The sequence below is a fragment of the Tachypleus tridentatus genome, chromosome 7, assembly GCF_004210375.1.
Source record: "Tachypleus tridentatus isolate NWPU-2018 chromosome 7, ASM421037v1, whole genome shotgun sequence".
Classification (NCBI taxonomy): Eukaryota; Metazoa; Arthropoda; class Merostomata; order Xiphosura; family Limulidae; genus Tachypleus; species Tachypleus tridentatus.
This window is the reverse complement of record NC_134831.1, coordinates 185,285,257-185,306,752: the sequence shown is the minus strand read 5'-3', so window position 1 is coordinate 185,306,752 and position 21,496 is coordinate 185,285,257. Positions and strand designations below refer to the sequence as shown.

Genomic DNA, 21,496 nt, shown 5'->3' with positions numbered 1-21,496 from the left:
TTAGGGCTGTGTTTTGAGTGTCACACTTTTCAGTATAAAGATAAATGCCATCATTGAACAACTCCGTCACTGTTGCAAACGGGCTCTATGCTGACGAGTTTTACATCTCGTGTCAGTCGTCAAAGATGAGATATATTGACCAGCAACTACAAACTGTTAACAATCATGTACTGAAGTGGACTACGGCAAACGGTTTTAATTTTTCTCTCTCTAAAACCGTTTGCATGCACTTTTGCCCCGAATGGGGTATCCACCCTGATCCTGAACTCCATATCGGTAAAATGTTGCTCCCAGTGGTCCCTGAGACAAAGTTCATGGGGCTTATCTTTGACCGTAAGCTGACCTTTAAACCACACTTAAAGCAGCTACGGGTCAAATGCATAAGAGCACTGAACATCCTCAGTGTCCTCTCTACTGCCAGCTGGCGAGCGGATCAATGTTCTATGTTAAAGATATATTGTGCTCTTATTCGTTTAAAACTCTACAATGATCTATGGCTCTGCCAGACCCTTGGCCTTAAAGATGCTGGACCCCATTCATCATCAAGGACTTCAACTCTGCACTGGGGCTTTCCACACCTCCCCAGTTCAGAACTTGTAAGTGGAATCTCACGAACCTTCTCTGCACCTTCGCCATTTGCAACTGTCTTTACTGTATTCTTCGAAACTTTGCTCCTTACCAAAGCATCCCACTTGGGGATGTGTTTTCTTTTCTCGGTGTGCCTTACTCTTTCAAAACTGATCTGCTATTGAGACGCAATTGGATGAATTGGGTCTGTCCTTGGAAAACATTGCAGAATCCACTGGTTAGCCCATCCCCCCCCCCTCTCCCATGGCATATTACAGCCCCCAAGTGTGACCTTTCTTTAAGTCATCTGAAAAAGGCAGATACTCCTGATTGGAAGTACAGTCTTTTATTTACTGAACATCTTTTGAACTACTTTTCTATTTTAATTTATACGGATGGTTCAAAATTAGGTGACTCTGAGCTGTGCCATGGTTTGTTGAGGTTCGGTGGTTGAGCGCAGAATCCCCTCTACAGCTTCTGTGTTCACTGCTGAACTGTACGCCATATCTCTTGCCCTGGATCATATTGAAGCTGAGCAGTACTTCGACTGCACTATTTATACTGACTCACTTAGTTCTCTGTTGGCCCTGGAATCGCTTCACGTTAGTTCTCACCCTGTTCTCACTGATATTCAAAACTGACTGGCTAATTTCTCATTAACATCTACTTCTATCCAGTTTTTCTGGATACCAGGCCACATTGGTACTCATGGTAATGTGCTTGCAGACATGGCACCTAAATCTAACTTCTCCTGCACTATCACCACTGTGCCTATTCCGTACATGGACTGTGGTCCTGTATTCAAGGCTCAGCTCTGTGCCAGCTGGTAGTCCACTTGGAGTGAGCAACGTGAAAACAAGCTTTTTCAAATAAAAGCCTATATTGGGCTTTGGCCATCTAGCTTTCGTAAGGTTCGGAAGGAAGAAGTTGTTCTAACTAAACTACGCATTGGTCACAGTTTTTCAACTCATTGTTTTCTTTTATTTGGAACTGATGCACAAGTGTGTAGTTTGTGTAACACTCAAATCACTGTAAGCCACATTTTACTTTCCTGCCATCGTTACGACTCTCAACGATGGCACAATTTTAAACATGTTCTGTCCCAGGGTTTGTCTGTAACATTGATGATAGTGACACTGTCCATCTTGATAAAGTTTTTAGTTTTTTAATGGCCATTAATCTTTCTAACCTTATTTAAATGTTTGATATTTATGTATTACACCTTTTTAATTGTGGTTCCCTTTTCAGAGTCTCAATCTCTGTATTTCAATTTGACAGTGTAAAATGGCCAGAACATTAAGTAACTTGACACCAGGACTGGAAAGGCCAACTTCAGGTGACTAATGCTGCTGTTTGAACTACCTGTTAGTTGTCCTGGCAAGTTGGTATTACACTTTTGCAGCATGTCATTTAACACTTATCTTTTAGTACTGGCTATAATGACACATAACCCAGAACCAGGACTGGAAAGACCAACTTCAGGTAATTGACGGTGGTTTTTGTACTTTCCTGTCAGTCTTCCTGGTGGGTTATGATCATTACCATTCTGCTACAGGAAGTCCTTTAAAACTTTGTAGACTGGATATCAATGTTGGTGTAATGCAATTTTATGTTTTGTTTTTACCTTTGTTTTCTTTTGTGAATTTTACTACATTTACTTTACTTTTACCTTTTCACAGGACATTTGGCTAATTTTTATTACGACTTTGCCATGTCTTTTATGTCTACATGACAAATATTTTGCTTAAAGAGATTTGATTTTATAGGCTTGATCTACCTAATATCTTTCACAGTATTACTTACCTTAAGCTTTCTTTTTGTATTACTTTTTCTTGTAAAAACAAAAGTGAAACTGCATAGAATAAATGATGTAACCATGTGTCCATGAAGACTAAATGAACAAGGAATTTGTTTGATTTGCTTTTATATAACTCTTCTCATGAATAAGGACAGTTACATCTAGCACTAAAATTAGTTAATTCATCACTATAATACTATAAATTATAAGATAGGAATATAAATTGAGTTTTTTTTTCTTTTAAATAAAGTGAAGTATATAAAGCTTTTAATACCACTGATTTGGCAGGATTAATTCATACATAACATATTCATTTTTGAAAACCTAGATACATTCATTGTAAGTGTATTATTCTTGGCTCTAAAGATGTTTTGTAAGTTACTAATTTATCTTGTATACATAAAACAGGTGATGGACCTGATTGCAGAGACCTAATCATTCGTCATGGAATAATGAAGCCTTTGCTTGACCTTATTAAATCAGACAGTCCAGTAAGTATCTTCTATATTGTGGTGGGCTAGCTAGTGTCTTAATCTGTGTTTTCAGAACTTCTACAGCTATATTTTGTGAAGAAAATGAATAATTAATCAACTTAATTTTCAATCCCTTTCAAATAATAAAAATATCTTATTCTTAAGAATTGTAAAGTTTTTTTTTGTTTTCAGTAAATGACTTGAGAACTTTTAAGTAATAAGCATTCATGTTTGTAGGGAGCTATTACAAAGATGCTTGAAACAGTTTAAAGTAAGTTTTGTGAGGGTTATTTAGGTCCTATTCTCGCCAAGAAATTAATTTTAATTCAGACCATGTTGCTATTTATCATAGCACAGATCATACAATTAACTGTTAGTATACACAGACAAACTCATGGGTAACTTTGTATGATGCTGTTGACTGTTATGACTTCAATATGTTTATTTAATGGCTTGGGTTAGTGACGCTACATGTATAGTTTATTACAACTTGTTCAAATTATATTTTTATACGTAGACATCTATTTGTAACTGAGGAACTACGTCAATGTATTTAAGTTTTTAAATTATGGAATTTGGTACTAATTATTAGCAAATTCAGACTAGCTAGAAGAGTTTTTTACAAAATTTAATTGTGATCTAAGTTGCATTTGAACTACCTTCTGTTGCCATATTAATCTGATTATTATAGTTCAGTGATACTGTGAACATTTCTGTTCAGCCAGTAGCATTCTGTTTTGTTGACAAGCTACAACTCATTCGATACTTTACTTTAGTCCATTTTTGCAAACAAAGAATCTGGATAACAAGTCAGCTTGTTAATAGACTTTGCACTGTCTGTGTGCTGTTTACAGCCTTCTTGCATTTTTCAAACGTGAATGACTGATTTTAAATAGTTTGGTTGAATAAATTAGTTTAAACTTTTGTATACACAGTGTATTAAATATTTTTTCAGACTTGTCTTTAAATAACTGTCTTGGGATATTAAACGCATCACACCTAATAATAGCAAAGGCCTTTTTTAACCTATAAGGTTATTGTGTTCTGTAAAGCACTTACTTTATGACATGAAATTGTGGTATGTTTTTGTATGTTGTTTAGAATGTTATGCCCAAGATGCTATGAGAAATTGACTTGCTTTCCTAAGTTGCTCATATTCACCAAGTTTTGGCCAAGGATAAAGATTGCATTAAACACAAGTTGAGAAACATTTATGAAAAAATTTCAAAATCAACTGTGACAAAACGGAAATCTTACCCAAACAAATACTTAAATAACATTCAGAATCATGGTTATAACTGGCTTGCATCTTGATCAACTGCAACTTTTCATTTCAACAATTTTAGGAGACTGTTTAAGTGGGGTAGTTCTTGGGGTTTGTTTTTAAAGTATCTCTGACATAATCATTAACAGATACTTTGTATACTTGTTAGTTTTATAATTTTTAATAACATAAACTAACGTTAGCTTATTCTAATACTAACATCTAAATATTAGATGTTTGTCTGAATACTTCATCTTTTGTGTTGATTGATCTGTCAATTGATGGCGTTTGATTGGAGAAATTCCATAAATTTGTAGGATTTTGTTTCTGGCAATTTGAACTTTTTAAATATCAAATGTTATATACTTAGAAATAAAATTTATTTACCTGATGTATTATATCTAAAGATACACAAATGACATTTTGCTTAGTTGGGAAAAAAGTCCTGATTTGAGGATCAAATCTTGTTCTGGAGATCAATGGCTGGCTAGAATAAAGTTTTTTAGGTTCACTATAGTTTTTAATTGACTAACTAATAATTGTTTAAATATACTAACTTCTGTACATCTTTGCTGTGGAATTATATGATGAAAGATAGACAGATCTGGAAATGTTGCAAATGTGTACTCTCACTGTCACAAACTGTAGGAACTTTGTTTTAAACTTGATGAGATACTTTTTTGTCTTTGTGTGACTGACATAGTATTTATTAAATTGGTTCCTGTCATGTTGAATTTTTGGAGCAGTCTTTTCAGCTGTGCCTGGTATACACATTTGTGTATAAAGGTTCTCAACAGGTGTTGTGGACATTGTATCTGATGCTGGTGTTTGGGTATAATGCTCACGAAACCCTGGCATTGCTGCAGTGGCCTTGTTTGACATTGTAGTGCATAACCTTTAAGGTGTGGTCAGTGGGCACTGAAATTTCCCTCTTTTTATTATGGATACTCCAATTAAAAATCTTAATAAAATAGTGAAAAAATAGTCTAGGTACATGACCACGTCTTGAAGATTCTGAGCAGCAATCCTCACTATCCATACCACCTGTTGTACCTTATTTTCTTATATTGCACTCACTTTCAGACAAACCTTTAGGGCAAATGTCTCCCTTTTTCATTCAGAAGGGAATAGAAGGACTTGCTGGCTCTCCAAAGTCAGTAAAAAAGCTTCGATCTGGTGACATGTTGGTGGAAACATCCACATCTCAACACAATGAACTCCATTTGTATTAAAAGGCAATTTGGGATACACCTATAGAGGTTGCACCTCATGCTACTTTGAATTCATCACGAGGAGTTATTGTTGAGAGGGATTTGAAGTACATCCCAGAGTTGAAGATTCTCTTTGGTTTCTCCACCGAAGGAGTTTGTGCAGTGAGGGGTCATCTCCACTCGTAAAGATGTAATTATGGTGCTGACTAATGTCCTCATTTTGACATTTACGTCACTTCGTCTGCCTACCACCATCAAGGCAGGTTATCTTAACTGCAGAGTATGGTCCTACATTCCAAACCATCTCCAATGCTTCCAGTGTCAACAGTTCGGCCACTTGAAGACATCACGTCATGGTTCTTTGACGTGTGCTCATTATAGTGGCAAGAATTATGATGCCTATGAGTGTGAAACGGACCGTCATTGCATCAATTGCAATGGCTCTCACCTGTCTTACTTTTGTTCTTGCCCTAAATGGTTGGAAGAAAGAGGTGCAGCATTTGAAAATGATTCATAACATTATATATCCTGAGGTTTGAAAATTGCTATCCACCACCTCCTCTCGGATGTATGCTGCTGCACTTCGTTCCACAACTACAGTGGGAGTGCAGATGGATCTCTCTGCCTCCTAAAGAATTGTTCTCCAACTTCAAAACTTATCTCTGTCCCTTTTTATATACATTTCTTTAAACCCCAAGATCCACATCCTTTGGTTCCAGGTACAGGCATTTCCTCGGATTCATCTTCTCTCACCCCAAGATGCAAAAGTCATTCTTTCATGTCCTCCGTCTCTGGAATCCCCTTTCAACAGCAAAGACCTGCCCAATTGACCCAGGGCAGGATCCATGGAGATCAGTAAACCTCCCTTGAATAAGGACAGTAAGGAAAAAACATGGGCATAAACAGAAGGGTTCTCCACCCAATTTGCCAACATGTAAATAAAAATGGCCACCCTGATACAATGCAATTGTAGGGTTTTACAGTCTAATCTGGATAACATCAAAACACTGATTGCTTCCTACCATTCCATTTTCTTTCCTTTTTACAGGAAACATTTTTGAAACCTGCCAATACAGCCACCTTTCAGCAGTTTTCTTTATACAGAAATGGCAGGCTGTGTGATGGACGAGTACATGGAGGGGTGGCACTGTTGGTTGATCAGCATGTGCCCACCCTGTCTTTGTCACTCAACACACCCTTGGAGGCCATAGTCATCTGTGTTTCCTTGGGTCATACCATCACTGTTCTCTACCTGTTACCTGGAGAGAAATGGCATCAATGAGACCTTGATGCTCTCATTGAACAGTTGCCATCTCCCTTTTTCATCTTTGGGGACTTTTATGGACATCATCCCCTTTGGGGAAGTACCAGTATTGATAGGATGGGTTGCTTTGTAGAGTGTATGTTCTCTGATCACAACCTTTCTCTTACCAACACTGCTTCTTCTATTTGTTTCAATGCACCTAATCAGTCCTTTACTGCTATTGATTTCTCAATTTGCTACACTTCATTATTTTCCCATTTTCATGGAGGGTTGACAATAATCCATGAGGCAGTGATCATTCTCGTATAATCTTGAGAGACTGGCTGTGGTTGATGCCACCCAGCCCATGTGTCCCAGTGGAAGCTGGATCAGGCAAACTGGCCCTCTTTCACTGCTCTTGCAGAATTTAATCCTGCCATTGTCTGTAAGGCATCAATAGTCAACTGTGTGGCATCAGTAACTGACTGTATTATACAAGTAGCTGCTCAATGTATTCCTAAAACCTCAACATGTTTTCCACTATATCCTTGTCCAGGGTGGAATCCTGCCTGCCACATGGCACGGAAGGCTCAAAAACAAGCCTGGGATACTTTCCGTAGATATCCCACACTCTTGAACTGCATTGCTTTCCGGCCACACCGTGTACATACTCAATGGGTAAGATGTCAAAGCCAGAAGGAATCTTGGATTAAGTTCACAACCACCATATCTTCTACCATCAGTTCCAAAGTCATATGGGACAAAATTCGAAAGGTGAGTGGGCAATACAACTTTGTCACCCTCTCAATTTTGCTCTGTGATGGTCAGGAAGTGGCTGATACCCAGAGCATTGGCAATATTATAGGTGAAAGCTTTTGCTGGCTATCTAGCACTTCTGCTTCTTCCACCTTCTTAGCTATTAAGACTTTGGCAGAGCAGTCACTTCTTTCCTTTTGAGCTGATTGTATCTATGACTATAATTGTCCCTTTACATTGGTGGAACTAAAACTGACCCTTCATCGGTCTGGCAGTACATCGGTTGGACCTGATGATGTACACTATGAAATGCTGTGCCATCTATTTCCTGCTTGTCCATCTGTTCTTCAGATTGTTTTTAACTGGATATGGCAGGAGAATATTTGTTTTTCCTGATGCCTGGCACCAGGTTATTTTCCTCCCTTTTTCTAAGCCTAGGAAGGATCCCAAGATTCCTTCAAACTACTGTCCAGTTGCTTTTACGAACTCTCTATATAAGACCTTGGAGAGAATGGTTAATGCTTGTCTTGTTTGGTTCATTGAATCAAACAACCTTCTCTTGTCCACCTAATGTGGTTTCTACAACAGTCCTACACTGTGGACCACCTGATTCAATTTGAAACATCAATCAGAAAAGCCTTTTTCAAATGACAACTTATAACAATATTCTTTGATATTGAGAAGACTTATGATACAACATGGAGATATGGCATTTTTCTAGACCTCTATATATGGGTTATATGGCCATTTGCCCATTTTTATTAGTTTTTTAATGGACAGGAGATCCAGATTTCATGTGGGTTCGACACTTTTCCCATTCTTTTCAACAGGAACTTGGAGTGCCTCAGGGCTGTGTTCTGAGTGTCACACTTTTCAATATACAAATTAATGCCATCACTGAACAACTCCCTCTCACTGTTGCAAACTTTCACATCTCATATCAGTCGTCGACAAGAGGTAAATTGAGCGGCAGCTACAAAATGCCCTCAATTGTTTACTGAAGTGGACCGCAGCAAATGGCTTTCTCTGAAACTGTCAAGGTATTCACCATGATCCTGAACTCCATATCAGTGAAGTTGTGCTGCCTGTGGTCCCCGAGACAAAATTATTGGGGCTCATCTTTGCCCGTAAGCTGACCTTTATACCACACACCAAGCAGCTATGGGTCAAATGTACAAGAGCACTGAACATTTTAAATGTCCTCTCTTCCACCACTTGGGGAGCGGATTGATGTTCTATGCTCAAGATATATCGTGCTCTTATTTAATCGCAACTTGACAATGGATCACTGGTTTTTGGCTTTGCAAGACCATCGGCCTTAAAGATACTAGACCATATTCATCATCAAGGACTTTTCCTCTGCACTGGGGCTTTCTGCACTTCCCCAGTTTGGAGCTTATACATTGAATCTCATGAACCTTTTTTGCATCTCTGCTGTTTGTAACTGTCTTTACTATATGCTTTGAAACTTCATTCCTTCTCAAAGCATCCCACCTGGGGTTGTTTTTCTTCCTCGATGGACCATGCTTTTTCAGACCAGATGATCTGCCATTGCTCCTTTTGGCCTTCGTATCCAGGTGCAGTTGGATGAATTGGGTCTGTCCTTGGATAACAATGCTATATCCACTGGTTAGTACATCCCACCATGGTTTCTTACAGTTCCCAATTGTGACCTGTCTTTAAGTCATCTGAGAAAAGTACACTCCTGATTGGAAATACTGTCTGCTATTTGCTGAACATCTTTGGAACCATCCTTCCATTTCTATTTATACAGATGGTTCAAAATCAGGTGACTGTATGGGCTCTGCCATGGTTTGGTGGTTGCATGCAGAATCCCCTTTAAAGCTTCTGTGTTCACTGTTGAACTGTGCCATTTTTCTTGCCCTAGATTGTATAAAAGCTAAGCAGTACTCGAACTGCGCTATTTATACTGACTCGCTTTGTTTTCTACTGGCCCTGGAGTTTCTTCACGTTGGTTCACACCCTGTTCTTGCTGATATTCAAAACAGACTGGCTCATTTCTCTTTAACATCTACTTCTATCCAGTTTTTCTGGATACTGGGCTATGTTGGTATTTGCAGGAATGAGCTTGCCAACACTGCAGCTCAGTCTATCTGCTCTCGCACTATCACTGCTGTGCCTGTCCCATACATGGGCTGTGGTCCTGTATTCAAGGCTCGGCTTCATGCTAGCTGGCAGTAAACTTTGAAAAAGCTTGTTTTCGCATTGCTCACTCCAATAAAATTCTATATTGGACTTTGGCCGTCTAGCTTCTGTAAGGTTCAGAAGGAGGAAGTTGTTCTAACTAGATTACACATTGGTCTCTGTTTTTTATCTCATTGGTTTTTTTTTTTTTATCTGGAACTGATGCACCAGTGTGTAATTTGTGTAACACTCAGATCACAATAAGCCACATTTTACTTTCTTGTCAGCATTTTGATTCACAACGGCACCATTTTAAACATGTTCTTTCCCAATGTTTGTCCATAACATTAGTGTTATTGGTGATGACACTGTCAACCTTGATAATGTTTTTAGTTTTTTAAAGGCTATTAATCTTTTTAATGCCACTTACATTTTTTAATATATACTTTACACCTTTTTAATGTGGCTCCCTTTTAAAAATTTCAGTTCATCTAGTTCGATTTGAAATTAGAAACTGACCATAACATTAAGTAAGTCAAAACCAGGACTTGAAAGGCCAACTTCAGGTGACTGATGCTGGTTTTTTTTACCTTACCTGTTAGTCTTCCTGGCAAGTTTTGATTATTACAGTTATGTTACAGAAAGTCCTTTTAATTTCTTTTTATGAATTTTACTAAATTTACTTTATATTTTACCAGACGTTTGGCGCAGATAGCCTAGCTGCTTTCCTCCATAAAACACTAAATCAACCAACCACAATGTTTCACATTAATAAGAATTTTCTGTAGCTTGGCAGTGTGTAACAACAAAACTTCACATCCTTGTTTATCATTGATAAACATTGTACAGATATTAAACTAATGCCTAATAATTATGTGAAACAACAAATCTTTTAAAAGTTTAATCTGAAAGTATTCATGAATAAAATAACTGCAGAGGCACAGAAATAATTAAATATGTTATCGATGATTAGCAAAACTTTTCCTGTATTTCTTGAATATGATGTCTTGAGTTGGAACTCTTAAGATGTAAACTTGGAACCATGATCTAAGTTTTAAAATATTAAAGGCAGTTAGCTCAAAATGACCTATTTAGTCTAAACATCATTCACTTTTTAGTAATAGTTTATTAAAAGAAATAACTGTATTTCAGGCTTCTTTTTTACGTAATGTTACATGGACGTTATCCAACTTGTGCAGAAATAAAAACCCACCACCACCATTTGAGGTTATTAAGCAAAGTCTTCCTACGCTACATCAGTTAATTTACCACAATGGTAAGATTTATTTGGCTGATAGTATCTGTTATGTTAATTCATGTTTAAATGAAATTGTATATGTTGCATAAAGGCATATGAAGTACATTTTTAAACTATAATTAGTTTTAAACAAAACAAGATGAGCATTGCTCTTAAAGTTTTGGCTACAACAAAGGTGCTAGTATTGTATCAGAGGCCTTAAATTAACTTAATAGCTACTATTAATAATATTGAATGTTTTATTTTATTCTGTATTTGCTTTTTCTAATGGAGTATTTCAAACCATTTTAGACTTGTTAAGAGAAAATAAATTTATTAATCAGCTGAATTAGTTTGATTTTTGAACCATTAACAGCTTTATGAATGTATCAGAGTTCAGTGCTGTCAAAGTGTGAAACAGAGTATGAAGGTTTATGTTAACACTTCAAAATTGTAAGAGTAAGTTTTTGTGTGTAAGTAATTTACTTAAAAATTACTTCACATTTTAAAAATGTGAGCATTACACATTACATTGGTTGTAGGGCAATGACGTAACTAGATGTAGAAACTGTGGTTGAAAACCTTCATTTCCAAGGATGAGAGTTGACTTTGCATATACTTTATTAAAACAACCCTATGACACAAGTGAAATTACAATCACACTTGATGAAAATGTGCTCGTATTTTAAAGTAGTAGGATAAGCAAAGAAGATATTTAAGAAAACAAAGCAAAAAAACAAAATTGGCAGCTTATTTGAATTGCCAAAACAATCAGCCTTGGGTTTTGTTTTTTTAACAGCATGGAAACTAATGTCAGGTTTGTGTTTTCCCCTTTAATATTAGTTGTAATCTGTTACTTTTCTTTTTGCAAAAGTCCTTTTTGTATTCAATATGAATTTCCATTTCAATATTTAAACACATTATTCCACCATCTAACTTGTTAGAACCTGGAGTAATGCAAAACAAGTTAATAATGATTATTTTTAAAAGGGAAAAAAATTCTCATTTTATCATTATTTTTATGTATCTTTACCTTTCTGTCTTTCTCGTTTGTGTTCATACATATGCTGCCTGACTTGACCTAAAACTCTACAAACTAAAACATTTACGACGTAATACTATACCCTTGAATAAGGAATTTGAAAGATTTGAATTACACAACATCAGTTCACAACAAGTGAACTACACTATACAACAGTTGATTCATAAACAGTTGCATGATAAAACCTGCAGTAGATTATCACTTCTAAATTTAACATTTGCACCTTATTACTATTTAAATCATAATGCTTGTATTAAATTTAAATGAAATGGTCATGTATACTCAACAGTAAAATTTCTTGCTGAAGGTTAATCAATTGAATTTACCATGGTTGAAAACAGAATGAAAGAGAGTAATTCTAGTTTCAAGATTTAATATAAGAGTGTAAATTAAAATATTTACTTTACAGCTGTTATTAGCTTTGCAGTTTTGTATATTTTTGCTGCTGACTAAACTGTTTTTTTCATACTCTTTCAGATAAAGAAGTTGTTGCAGATGCATGCTGGGCCTTATCATACTTAACAGATGGTACTAATGAAAAAATCCAAGAGGTTATTGATGCTGGTGTTGTTCCTCGTCTCTGTGAACTACTTGATGTTGATGAGTTGTCTATAATAACTCCATCTCTTCGTGCTGTTGGAAACATTGTAACTGGTAATGATGCACAAACTCAGCATGTGATTGACTGTCAGGCCTTACCACCCTTTAGAAAACTTCTCTGCAATAAAAAAATAAATATTCAAAAGGTAGAGTTGTTTTTGTTGTTCATTTTCCAGATAATGTTTTTTATTTCCATACTTTATTTTTTTAAAATGCTGTTCATTAAGTTAAAAATCATGTTCTTACACTTTGAAACAAAAACAAGTCTGACAGTTTAAACTTTACAGGTTTCTTGACTTTAGTAAGGAAACATCATCTAAGAATTTGCTTTACTTATAGTTAGTGTAACTTGAATATTGCATAATTGCACTGGTCTAGATTATGTGAAGATGTATAATCAAGCTCATATAACATACTATTATTCATAATAAGCTGAACATCTTTTAACTAAATGTTGTTATAGTTATCATGCATGTGGATCTTATAATGGAAATGAGTTGTACAGGTTTTCAGTCCTCTCCCTTTTTTTAATTGTGTAATAATAAATATTTGAACTTTATTGTTTTTGTAACATGTTTTAATTTATCGTTATTACATCTACCAGGCCTTTAATACTTTTTCCTCCCTACAAATTATTGTCCATTAAGTGGAATATAATTGTGATCAGAGCTTGAACTTTGTGAAAGTTTCTTTTTCTATTTTTTCTTTCTCTCTCTCAATTTGACTTCCATTTTCTATAAAGAGCAATGATGTCATAAAAAAAACTGCCACAGTCCTCTGTGTAGTGGCAGCATGTGATTTTTACACCAGCTTGTGAAATGCAAATAGTTTCAGAAGTTTAACAATTTAATTGTATATAACAAAAAAACAACAAAAAACTGTGTGGTACATTTGTTAGCATCAGGTAAGACTGCAGATGACTGAAATAAGAGTATTGTGTACTGTTTAATCAAATTTTGAAGAAATGGTGTTTGTGGGGAATCCTTTTATAGTATTCAAGCTAGTGTTTGTAGTATCAAGGTCTGGTGTATGTATGTGTGACTAATCAAACACTTGTGTTCCCCTAGCAGTTTTCTGAGCCACTCGAAGTATTTGCATGGTAAACTTTCTTTTTATGCTAGAGTCCAAGCAGTAAGTAAGACATTAGTGAGATTAAATTCATATGAAGCTTAGTAAGAAACAGTATTTGGGTGTACCAAAACATAAGTTAGTGCTATTAATATAACTTTTTTTGTTACTTCAAAATGCATATATAAAATCTAAAAAAAAAATTCGATTTACATCCTTTGTTCAAAATTTGAGGCTTAGCAGCTTGTGGTAAGCAGCAAATAAAGTACAAAATTCCTAACTAGAAAGAGTTTTCTATACTTCTTTTTTTACCATTTGTTTTAAAAAAACATGATTGAAAATTAATAACTTGTTTCAAAATAGTATTAATGTATAAAGTTATAATACATAACCACAATGTGACATGTATTTTTCAATATACTAGTCTAATTGATAATAGCCAAGACAGGTCACTCTGTAAAAGCCAGTTTTATATTCCTGGATATGGTAACATGAGTGCATATCCACTATCATTGCACCTTATGTAATGTTTCTCAGGTACAGCTGAGTAGTCAATAAGTTAAATATTGAACATCTGTGTATATTTATTATGGCTATTTAGACTAAATATTTTTTTGGTGTTATAATTTGTTGTCATTTTAGAACATAAAGAGCATAATTTAGATTTTTTTTTTTTTATGGTGGTTACAAAATTGGTTAAATTGACCAAACCTGTACAGATATGAAGTCCTTTTCTGAAATAAGTTTGATAAACATCTTGTTTATACAGATGTTATGTGAAATTTGAAGTTCCTGATATATAGAGATATATTTAGTCTTAAAATCAAACTTACTTTACATATTGGATAGCTTTCAAAAGAAAAAAAAAAAAAAAAAAAAAAAATCATGAGTAAAATAATTAAGTCTTAAAACTTGATGCAGAAATCTAATTTTGTTTTGAAAGCTTTAATGTTTATTGATAATTTGCAAAATTATGTGAAGATGTGCTTACTGCATAAAAACTATATGGTTGAGTTTTTGTTCCCTGGTACTGAACCCATTCTGGAGAATTATTAGTATATTTTCCCCATTATTGATGATCTGGTTCCTGTTACTCAATTATTTGCTTTCTGTATGCAATAATCATTGTTTACTGTCCACAGTTTAATTGTCTTATTGTTCTCATTACTGAGCTCAACACTTTATTTTTGTTTGTGCCTGTTTGTTTATTTGATATAAAACTACACAATGGACTCTCTGCTTTGCCTGAGGCCAGTATCTAAAGTAGACTTTTAGCTTTGCAAGTCCTCAGGACTTTCTTACTTCATTCTCATTCTAGGAATGTTACTGGTACTGAAATAACATGGTTGCACAACTTTGTTTTTTGAAGGAAATTATTGGACTAGAAGCCTCTATTACTTGTATTAGATAATATTTATGGATATTACAATTTTATTTCTGAAAATATGCTTTAGGTTCATAAATTGTACTTACTTTATAAATTAACACTTGAATATGTACAAAATGCATTTTATTTTAGAATACAGTACAATGTATTTCATTACACATCTAAAGTTGAGAATTCTAAATAAGGTTCCTGCTCATAAGTGACTTGAACATTACACTAGTCTAAGGTAAATCAATTGATTGTGTCTACTAATAAAAAGTACAACTAGTTGTGTTTTAAATAGTAGTATTTCAGACAGGGGGATTATTTAAACCTTATTTTTCAGAGAAATGCATCTTCAAAAATTACTAATGCAGTGGTTTTTAATATTGTTGGAGGTACTGAACCCTGGAAGTTTCATACTTGCATTCACTGAACCCTTTGTAATTGGAAAAATAAAATGTTTTTTTAAATTCAAAATAAGTAGATATTTTATTAGTACACAAAATGAACCATGCATCATTTACAGTGTCGCTGTGTTCAAAAAAACAAAACCAACAAAACATTAATTTTACACAAAAACAAAAACAACTCAATGAATATTTACTGCAAATCAGTGTGACTTTTGCTGTTGCCTTTCAGAGAAAAGTTCAGAAATGCACGGCTTTACCTTGGCAAATGCCACTCTCATATCTTTTTTGCAACAAAGTCTTCCTTTTCTTATGTCTACCATCCTCAAAGAATTGCTTGCAAAGATACGTTGTAACAAACGGTGAGTATCTCAAGGGCTTTCTTAGCAAAAATTGGGTATGTTATGATTTGGTGACACCAAAATGTTGAGAGCATTATTGTTCTGAAAAGTTGCTGTTGAACCTGGGTCTGTTGAAGTTCAATGATTTCATTGAGGTATTCATCATTGACATCTGCTGTCACAACATTAAACGTGGACAGCTGTCTCACCCATGCTGGATATGACTCTTTGGTGGGGAAATATATTCAATGCAGCTGGTTTTACGAGTGCTTCACCGATGGTGTGTGTGGTTTGCCCTGCTTTTTACGATCAAGTATGCAACTTTGTACGATGCTGTGAGGATTGGTTTGTCGATGGGTACAAAGCAGAGAATAGGCAAAATAGCCTTTTCATCAAACCTGGCTTTCTTTTCCTTGAATTCAGCAAGTGTTATGTTCTTGTATTTCCTATCTCCATGCAGCTTTAGGGAGTGTTCTTAGTTTTGCCGGTGCTAGACTAGAATTGCTTAACTTGGCACTGCAAATCATGCATTGAGGACGCTGACTTTCATCATGTTTCATTATACACATGAATCCATATTGTACATATTTGTCCAACCACTTTCTCTTTCTGCTTGACATAGTTAGTATGAAGAGATCGAAAGATTACGAAAAAAATTGCAAATGATGCATGATTACTACAGTCACAAGTCGACCGCTAAGCACACGAAGTTCCCTTTAACAGATATTAAGTTATAGTGATGTGATGTGATCAGCTGCAGCCAATGATGGCCAAATGGAGCATGATGTCAGGGATCATATGAGTTGGGTGAATGGGGACACACACACACACACACACACACACACACACACACACACACACACACACACACACACACACACACTGTGTGTGTCTTGACCTCTGCTGAACCCATGGGGTTTCATTGAACCCAGGTTACGAACCACTGTACTAATGTAATAGAAGAAAATGATTATGAAGGTTTACAATGAATGTCGTTAACAAATAAATGTATTTTTTATCATTTTCAACTTGAAGTGTTTTTATACATTTGTAGTGTTAACAATCAGTTCACTATTTAGAAAAACTGGAATTAGTTGATGTTTTTGTTGTATCAATTAATTGCATTTTACATTTGTACACGTATCAAATAGTTATACGCAGAATCTGCTTCAAAAATCTGGATTTATTATTTATTATATAAGCTTAAGGTACAGAAGGTAGTTATTTGCTGAACCTTAACCTTAGCTTTCCTGTACTTCAGAGAATTACTTTAATGTTGGTATGTTTCCTTTGGTATTTTAACTACATGGCACTTTAATTTTGTAAAGAACTTGTAGATCTTAGTATTAATTTTCAAGTGGATGTACATGAACATTTTGAAGCCTGATATAATTACCTTTTTATTCTATATTTAACTGTTCATAATCCTAAACAATTAATGTTGTGCTAATGCATTCTGGTTTTTATTGGTATCTAAGCTTTATGTAAATGTTTTATAGTATAGAAATTTGTGTTTTTATTCTCGTACTAGCCTAAATGAGTTGAGTTCTTGTGTTAATATTTATAACTTGTTGAATTATGTGTACTTATAAAACATTGACTTTATCGAACTACACCTTTTAAAAAGAGATTGCCATTTCAGACACCAGAAATGGCCATTCATATCTTTGCCATTTTGGACAGAAATAGATGCAGAAAAACTAAGGTACCTAAAACGATAGAATCTTGGTAACTTCAAAATGTATGATAGGTTTTTTAGTAAGATTTAACCAGTTGATAAACAACTTATAGTATTAAGTAAACAAGTGGATGTCTGAGAATTTCAAGAATGAAGGCTTGAAAGTTAATTTAATTTAAGGAGGAGGTGCAATGGTGTGGGTTAATGTTATTGCTAATAATTTTAATTTGATGGACAGTCCCTTTCTTAAAATAGTAAATGTTCATGTCAAAGTTGTTCAATCTTTGGCTCAGTGTCTGCTAAATAGAAATGAAGTATGAAAGATACGGATTGTTGGAACAAATTTCATGTGAACTTCAGTGAATCAATCACCAGTGATGCTATATCTGTGAGCCAGTTAGACTATACCACTTGACAACTAATCAAACAATAACTAATATGTCATTTTTGCTATCTGAAGTTTAGGCTGTTGTAACAAAAATTATAATAGTTTCAATAGGTGGTGAGTGTTTTTTAAAATCATGCTAGTGTTAAATGATTTCATTCTAATTAACTCTTAAATAAGGGTCTAGATAGTCCTTAGCTACTCCTTAGAGGTATCTTAATCAAATGTATTAATTCTTCAAAAAAGAATTAATTTCAGAGTTTCATGTTTATAAAATCCTGTAGTAATTATTATTGAGTGTTAGCTGTTTCTAGCTTTAAAAGATTACTGATTTAGTAGGGTTATTGCAGATGCTAATGTTGTAATTTTTCTCTCCTCTTGCAGGAAGCAGCTTGGATGATCTCAAATGTTACAGCAGGAAATGACCGTCAGATCCAATCTGTAATAGACTCTGGATTGGTAGAACCACTTATAGTAGTACTTGCACAGGTAGATATATTAATGTGCTTTTAATACTTGTGAACAGGTAAATTGTTTTGTTTTGCTTGTTGTATTGCATGCTATGAAAAATTAAGCTTTTCTAACCTTTCAGTGATGGCATGTTTTTGTAACTGATGCTTCCTTGCAAGAATTATTCCTTCATGTGTTATAACTTAGAGGGGGGGTGGGGGTATTACCAAATGCACAGTTTCTTAGTTTTTTGTTAGCTTGACCAACTATCACCCTTTTTTGTTAATGGTAGTGCTATTGCATTTTATAACTGTCCTGCAGTATGCAATGAATACACAAATGTCTAGAAATAAGATTTTTTGAGTTGATGCTCGTTTAATGATAATCCCCTTATGCAGAGGAATATGGAACATTCTTTCTTAAAATAGACATCTTAATTTGAACCTGTTTTGGTGAATTCTGCCATTTGTCAGTATGGAGTCCAGATGTGGTGCTCTTGCTAATTCCAAACTACTCTACCACAGGGTAGGCTGCTAGCAAAACAATAGGTCACCTACTTTATTCAATATTGAAACTTTTAGTCTTATCAGATATTCACTAGATGTGTTTTCAAAGCATAAAGTATTTTGGTGTGAGGATGATGTATTTATGTAATGTTAAGTTATTCACCTGCTTTGCCTGCTATAAACACAATTTAGGAAACTTAATTGGGGTGGATAAATGTCATTTTTCACTTTAAAGTGGGAAAACAATATTTTTTGTTAGAAAACTTGTTTTTGGTTATGAGTGATCTTCTTTTGAACAAGTTTACTTCTGTTGTTCAAATTTAAGTTACTCTTTTATCATAATCAGCTTTGTCAGTCACTTATCAGGCATGCATTTCTGTTGAACTTGTTTCAGATTCCTATCCTCTGGAAATGATAAATTCCTAGTTTAGTAAAGAACAGTTTCTCTGCTTAAATGTGAAAAGGCTATTTGTTTTTGTGAGTGAGAGGACATCCTGTTTTTGATTGCTTTCCTACTTGCAAATTGCATTTTAATCAGATGATGTGGGAGGTTCATGAAGAAATTAATAAAAAATGCACATTTGCATGAGGTGTACGCATGATGTACAACTCGAACCTTAAATCTGTATCCAAAACTAAACTTTTGTTTAAGTTGAAACATTTGATAATTTTGTTAGTTGTTGTGTTAAACTCAACTATCCTTTCCTGAAGCCACTTCACTATCTAAGTTGAGAATTTACACCCCCACCATTTGTTAGAATGTGAAACTAACTTAAGTTCTTTGGGAAGTTTCTTGCCAATTTAAATTGCATATTTTAATAATTCATGTCAGTATAACTTTGTATTTTAGCTGGATAGTAGTTTAGGTGAGGATTGCTGAAAACTATAGTTAAGATTGTCTTATGTAGACTGTATTGCGACTTTTTTCTTTTGTTTCTTTTCATTTGTATATATTCTTGCCTACAATTATCAGTGTTGTTAAAACTATATTTCCTTGCAGTATTATTTTTGTAGCATGGCTGTTCTGTTTTCAATAATTTGGTAATAGTTTGTAAATCTGTAACTGTTTAAAATGATTAACTTAGGGTTGAAATTGCTGCCATACATGTATCATATTCAGTCATTGCTTCTGATATAATTGGACCCAGTTGCATACTTGGCTAATTTATTTAGAAAGTTGTTTAAAAGTCTTAAGGTGGTAAATTGTTAAGGTTAACACCAATTGAACTTTATATTAGATGGGGTTAAAGCATATACTTTAGAAGTTTTTAGTTTTAAAATTACACTTTGTATATTAATTGAAATGTAAATGGATAGTTGTTTTCATGTTCTAAGTCATAGAAAGTAAGAGAATGGATAATTTATACTTTTTTTTTAATATTTAGCTTTTTTACTTTAATCTCTGAACATGGTATGGTTTGAGAAATTTATCTAAATTTAGGGTGGTCTATTCTACTTCAAGGATATATTTAAATACTTAGGGTGACTACTTTTCCCACAACTGGCTGTAGACAACAAAAGGCAATAAAATTTGTGACATTGTAAGTTCAAGCACTGTCCCTGACCTTTAAGTGATTCTCCATAATTGCTAATTAGATTTACATTTGTATTTAAATCTTTTCAGATAGTTGGAACATCCCTGATGCATGTCGTACCTATAACCTCAAACAATATTTAGCTGAGAGTTAATGGCAACAACAAGGGCTGGCAATGGAAAAACAATTTTTGATTATTCAGTTTCATTCTGAATCTTTTTTATTAGTGTGTGTGTGTGTGTGTATGTGTGTATTTGATGTTAATCTTTTTTTTTTTTTTTTATTGCACAAATTATGTAGATAATGATGTGAAATTAGAGTTACTTCTGTTTTTCTTTTATCAGGGAGATTATAAAAGTCAGAAAGAGGCAATCTGGGCTGTTGCTAATTATACATCTGGAGGCACATTGGAACAGATAGTTTACCTTGTTCAAGCTGGGGTTGTCCCTCCTCTATGTGATATGCTGAAAACATCTGACCCTAAGATTGTGATGGTTCTACTAGATGCTCTAAATAATATTATTCAGGTCAGTTTTACTGAATATCTCATTGTTTGTATTAAACATGATTATTTTTTCAAGTGGACAGTTGTCTTATTTGTATTTTTAATGAGTACCACAGTTTTTGTTTTGCCCATAAGTATTAATGTAGTTGGGTTCTTCTAAATTGAAGTTATTAGATAAGGAAAGAAATCAAATTGTTTGGATTTTTATTATCGGGTGGATATACAGAAGCAACAAAAACCATTCTGAAAATATAACCTGTCCTTAGTCCAAAAAAAGTATTCTTGAACTTGTGTTCATATGTAACTTTTATAACATAATTATATGCCTGTGGATGTTTCCTTTTTGTATTTGTTTGTAAATGTGAAAAACATAAAATCTAAGAATAAGATTAGGCTATTAATAAAATTATATCTTTTATATATAAACCAAAAAAACATGCATACTATCAACTGTTACCCACAATTGGCTGGCTTCATTAGTGTAATTTGTTTTGTTTTTAAATGATAAATGGAAATTGTCCAATGGTTAAGTGAGCTGTTTTAGTTTAAGGATTTTTGCATGAGAAGAGAAATTCAAGTGCATTTGAAGTTTTTAAAGATTTTTGGCTTTGAACTTAATTAGTAAAGCTAATCATTTATTACCTTCCATAAAGCAGGTTGTACAACTAGCATCTGTGGAGTTCATTAGGAATATAGTAATATTCAATAATAGAAAAAAGGGGAACATTTATCAGTCTTTTATACTGTTGTTTTTTTAATGGGTACTCATAACTAGTTGTTATAATACAATAGCATTTGTAAAAGTAAATTTGTAATATACTCCAAATCTATTAGTGTTTTTATTATTTTGAATTGTTTTTGTTCAGTATATACAATAAAGTGGATGTTAAACTATTTATCGTTTTTGATTTGATTT

The 21,496-nt window shown here is 34.2% G+C and overlaps 1 protein-coding gene across 2 annotated transcripts in view; it reads left to right on the top strand.

The window, feature by feature from the left end:
- Pen (karyopherin subunit alpha) overlaps positions 1 to 21,496 on the top strand; it is a 40,775-nt gene that overhangs the window by 17,566 nt on the left and 1,713 nt on the right. For both annotated transcript variants that reach the window (XM_076516223.1, XM_076516224.1), the window contains exons 6-10: positions 2,774 to 2,856; positions 10,610 to 10,733; positions 12,214 to 12,482; positions 17,969 to 18,073; positions 20,420 to 20,602. In XM_076516223.1, coding sequence (XP_076372338.1) covers positions 2,774 to 2,856; positions 10,610 to 10,733; positions 12,214 to 12,482; positions 17,969 to 18,073; positions 20,420 to 20,602 — 764 coding nt within the window. The remainder of the gene's footprint in view (positions 1 to 2,773; positions 2,857 to 10,609; positions 10,734 to 12,213; positions 12,483 to 17,968; positions 18,074 to 20,419; positions 20,603 to 21,496) is intronic.